General features: G+C 48.3%; 1 protein-coding gene across 1 annotated transcript in view; it reads left to right on the plus strand.

The window, feature by feature from the left end:
• The window catches only part of LOC108228817 (T-lymphoma invasion and metastasis-inducing protein 2-like), a 22,737-nt gene extending 17,780 nt beyond the window's left edge, over nt 1-4,957 (plus strand). The window contains exons 8-18 of the mRNA XM_037981693.1: nt 331-597; nt 1,264-1,332; nt 1,540-1,665; nt 1,869-1,977; nt 2,055-2,234; nt 2,413-2,531; nt 2,610-2,718; nt 3,137-3,195; nt 3,398-3,488; nt 3,570-3,657; nt 3,933-4,957. Of these exons, the coding sequence (XP_037837621.1) occupies nt 331-597; nt 1,264-1,332; nt 1,540-1,665; nt 1,869-1,977; nt 2,055-2,234; nt 2,413-2,531; nt 2,610-2,718; nt 3,137-3,195; nt 3,398-3,488; nt 3,570-3,657; nt 3,933-4,458 (1,743 nt within the window). The 3' untranslated portion in view covers nt 4,459-4,957. The remainder of the gene's footprint in view (nt 1-330; nt 598-1,263; nt 1,333-1,539; nt 1,666-1,868; nt 1,978-2,054; nt 2,235-2,412; nt 2,532-2,609; nt 2,719-3,136; nt 3,196-3,397; nt 3,489-3,569; nt 3,658-3,932) is intronic.
• Nucleotides 4,958-4,963: the final 6 nt, after the last annotated feature.

Here is a 4,963-nt window from a genome sequence, read left to right on the forward strand (position 1 = left end):
TCCACCTGAGGCCAGGTCCATTTTCTTTCGAAAAATACTTAAGCTTATTTTCACCGGTTTTAGCTGTTCTTACATCAAAGCGTTCGGCTCGTTCAGCTGAGGGCTGCTGGGACTTTTGGCTTTTATAACTTTTATACGTTTTAAATTATTTAACTTTAACTTCTTTGGTTTTATTGAAATGATTTATCTTTCAGCTGCTGTTTTTAATTAGATCAGGTTAAACTTATTGTTGTTTAAACATTTTGTCAGCACAATAAGCAGAATAATCCTTAAAGAATCAGCAGCTTCAGTTTGTTTAAACTTCCCATGAGTTTGTGTAATTATACATAATTACACCCAACAGATTTCCTCAAATTAAAGCTTATTTTCTTTATCTCAGGAGCAGCTTTTCATCTGTTCTCCTTCCAGAACCTGGACCAGGTCTTCCCGCTGTACCAGACCTTCTCAGGAACTAGAACCTCCGACTGCCACGTCCCTAAAAACCCGTACAGCCGAGAGGCGGCTCTGCGGCTCGCAAGCCCCGCCCACCTGAGTGTGTGTCAGCGCCTTCGCAAAGTCATCGAGGAGCTGGTCGACACCGAGAAATCCTACGTGAAGGTGGGGCTCCTGCAGACAGAACCAGAACCAGAACCAGAACCAGAACCGCTACGACCTCTTTTAACCACAAAAAAACTGAAGCGAATTTTTGTTCTAATTTAGATTTAATCATAAAATTCTAAACATTAAATTTAAGGTTATTCATCAACAGCAGATGATGTTTAAATTATTTTTAAAAATAAATAAATAGATGAGATGAAAACCAATTTAAAGTTTTTATTGATTAAAATATACAGAAACAAACTACAGAAACAAACTAACAAAATATATTTTTAATGTTAAAATTTGCTTGTTTTACATGAAAAACCTGCAACATAATTTAGATAATTTAATTAAAGCTTATAAACTGTCATAAAGATATAAATTAAAACCTGAGCATTTAGTGAAATTAATCATAAAGTTGGTCTTTAAGTGCTGAAAATAAAAAAGTCATAAATGATTTGATTGTAAAATAATAAAAGTTTGATTAAAATAAACAGATTCTTCTCCGAACTGATCACAGATCAGATGTTTAGTTTAAACATTTAAAATGTTCAGTAAGCAGCTGCAACATTTTATTCTTCCCTTCATTTATTTCCTGTTTTGGTTCAGTTTTATATCTTTTATTTTGGAGTATTTCTACCAAACCTCGTCTTCCAGACTCTGACTTCCTGCTTCCTCCTTCAGGATCTGGCCGGTTTGTTCGACATCTACCTGACGCCGCTGCAGAACCAGGCGCTGCTCAGTAAAGACGAGGTGGGAACAGAAGAAGACTTCGGTCCTCAGCTCGCGGGGCGGCGGGGAGCTGCGGGGCACAGCAGGGCGCGGCAGGGCACGGCAGGGCACGGCGGGTTGCGGCAGGGCGCTGCAGGGCGCTGCGGGGTGCGGCAGGGCGCTGCAGGACGCTGCAGGGAGTGGCAGGGCGCTGCAGGGTGCTACGACTCACGGTTGTTTCTCCCTCAGATGGAGGCCTTGTTCGGCAGCCTGCCGCAGATGTTGGACTTCCAGAGAGTTTTCCTTCAAACGCTGGAGGATAGAATCGATGGCTGCCCGGACATCAGCAGCCTGGAGACTCCTGAACAGTTCCAGGTAAGAACTGAGACTCTGGAACGCCGGGTCAGCTACCATTTTGCTGCTTTTAGCTTTTAGCTAGCCTTTAGCTGTTTAGCTGCTGTTTACCAGCTCAGTTTCAGCTTCTTCAGCATCTTCATCGTCATTCATCTTATTTAGTTTAATTAACATCATTTCTTTATTTTCATTTGATTTTGTCTCGTTTGTGTTGTTGCTTTCAGAAGCTCCTTTTCTCGTTGGGCGGATCGTTCCTTTATTACGCCGACCACTTCAAGCTCTACAGCGGCTTCTGTGCCAACCACATCAAGGTCCAGAAGGTTCTGGAGCGAGGTACCACCTCAGACCTTCTGACTGTCTCAGAGCGAAATATGAGAACCGTGAAAAACTCAGATGTTTCTCTGATGCAGCGAAAACAGACGGAGCCTTCAAACACTTCCTGGAAACCAGGAATCCGACCAATCAGCACTCGTCCTCGCTGGAGTCTTACCTGATCAAACCTGTACAGAGAGTCCTGAAGTACCCTCTGCTGCTGAGAGAGCTGGTGTCACTGACTGACCCACAGAGCCCTGAACACACTCACCTGACAGGTAACACACTCACCTGACAGGTAACTCACTCACCTGACAGGTAACTCACTCACCTGACAGGTAACTCACTCACCTGGCAGGTAGTCTGCTCACCTGGCAGGTGGTCCTCTCACCTGGCAGCGGGCTCTGTCTGCTGCACGTCTCGTCACTTCCTGTCTTTCATCTTCTGTCCAATCAGAGGCACTGAGAGCGATGGAGAAGGTGGCGACTCACATCAACGAGATGCAGAAGATCTACGAGGATTACGGCTGCGTCTTCGATCAGCTGGCAGCAGAGCAGAGCGGAGCTGATAAACAGGTAAACACACACCTGTCGTCATCGCCATCATCAGCACCTGAAGGGTTAAAACCTGACCCCGCCCCCGACTCTCCTCAGGTAACAGAGATCTCGATGGGGGAGTTTCTGGTCCACTCGTCGGTGGTTTGGTTGAACCCTCTGCCGTCTCTGCGGCGCCTGAGGAAGGAGCCTCCGCTGTCGCTGTTCGGTGGGTTCAGACTCTGTACCTGCAGGTTGTACAAATACATACAAATACATGGTAATTATACTTTTACAGCCTGGTACTTACAGGCAGGTACTTACAGGGTGGTACTAACAGCCTGGTACTAACAGCCTGGTACTTACAGGCTGGTACTTACAGGCAGGTACTTACAGGCAGGTACTTACAGGGTGGTACTAACAGCCTGGTACTAACAGCCTGGTACTTACAGGCTGGTACTTACAGGCAGGTACTTACAGGCAGGTACTTACAGCAGGGATCATACCGGGCTGTATTACCCTGTACTTACAGAATAAGTACCTGCTCCCTATGATGGGTACCAGGTACTGTACTTTGTAAATACTGAGCTGTATTTTGTCTTTGCTACCAAATAAATGTTTTTAGGATAAAGTTTGTGTTTCCTCAGTTTTCAAACGAGCCGTCATCCTGGTTCATCGTGACAACAACAAGCTGAAGAAGAGGACGGTAAGTCTGGAGTTTTAGTTTTTGGTCGTTTGTGACTCAGGAGCCTGATTTTGTTTCTTCAGGACTTCATGGATCCGAGTCTTGGTTCACTTTGAATATGTAAAACTGAATCATATTCTACGGCATTCTGTTGGGGCCATTGGCCTGTAGAGCTGTTTAATACAACATCGTCAAACAGCTGGTGTGTAATTTGTTCTAACAGACGAACTCCCGCTCAGCCGATCTGGACCCCTTCAGGTTCCGCTGGTTAATCCCAGTTTCAGCTCTGCAGATCCGATCGGCCACGGTCCCAGGTCAGTGGCGGTTCAGACGCAGGTGTGTTGCTGTAAGCCTGGTTGTGTGTCGGGTCGGCTCAGTTTGCTTCATGCTTTCAGGCTCGGATGACCTGTGTGTGTGGGAGCTGGTTCACAGGAAGTCCGAGGCTGAAGGTCGACCAGAGACGGTGTTTCAGCTGTGCAGCAGGTACCGTCCTGAGGACTGGATGTCTGTCCAATCAGCTGCTCCAGTTATTTACCATCTATGGGATAATTTTAAACGGTAGCAGCTGAATGAAGACTTTCCTTCCTAATGATTTAAAGTTAATATGAGATGAAGTCTGCGGATCAGACCTCCTACATTTCACTGACACGTCAGACTTCTCCTCTGAGAAGGAAACTTTGTTCTGGAGCTGCAGGTTTAAAAGGAAATGAAAAGTAAAAGCTGTAAGCGGGCTCAGTCTTAGTCTGTCTGTGTTTCAGCGGTTTGGAGGCGAAGGCCAGCGTGCTCCGAGTTCTGACCTCCGTCCTCAGGGACCGGCCGCCCGGCGGTTCCCTCAGGAGGTCCAAGCTGTCCAAACCCGAGCGGAGCAGCAGCTGGAGGAGGCGGCAGCACCGTGGACGCTCCGACCTCCAGAGGACACCTCCTCGGCAGGCGGAGGCGAGCTGCAGACCCAACGGCGTCTTGAATGAAACGTGCTCGGAGCCTCTGCTGCCCAGCCACGCCGCCTCCGACAGCACCTCCTCCGGGAGGAGAACCAGACTCTGCTCCCTGACCAGCGAGCTGGAGGCTCAGCTGCAGCGGCTGAACTTCACCGAGGACGACGAGGACAGGAAGCGGAGCTCGAGTCTGAGACGGAGTCCTGCAGGAGACGTGCTGGACTCCAGCAACTTCCTGGAGAAGGACTTCAGCATTCAGAGCATGGCGTCGATGGTCAACGAGGACTGTTTCTACGACTCGGTTCTGGGGATCCGGACGGCTGATGAAGCTAACATGCTAACGTGCTAACATGGCGTCTGAAGCCCTCATGATAATAGAAACTTTCACTGGAACATCTTTATGATCCTGGATAGGTATTTTTCTGTAGAAGCCGTCTGATTGGCTGTTTTCTCTGGAGCCACGCCTCTTCTTGCTGTACAGGAAGTGAAACAGCACTTGTCCACCTGAGGCCTGGTCCACCTGATTCTCGTCTGCAGCGAGAATCGAACCATCCGAGAACAACCGGAGACTCCGGACGGATTCCTGTTGGACTCCGTTCGGACTCCGTTTGGATTCCGTTTGGATTCCGTTTGGACTCTGGTTGGACTCTGGTTGGACTCTGGTTGGACTCTGGTTGGACTCCGGTTGGACTCATGTCAGACTCCGGTTGGACTCCTATCGGACTCCGGTTGGACTCCGGTTGGACTCCGGTTGGACTCCTATCGGACTCCGTTCAGACTCCGTTTGGATTCCGTTTGGACTCTGGTTGGACTCTGGTTGGACTCCGGTTGGACTCATGTCAGACTCCGGTTGG

The sequence above is a fragment of the Kryptolebias marmoratus genome, linkage group LG19, assembly GCF_001649575.2.
Source record: "Kryptolebias marmoratus isolate JLee-2015 linkage group LG19, ASM164957v2, whole genome shotgun sequence".
Lineage (NCBI taxonomy): Eukaryota > Metazoa > Chordata > Actinopteri > Cyprinodontiformes > Rivulidae > Kryptolebias > Kryptolebias marmoratus.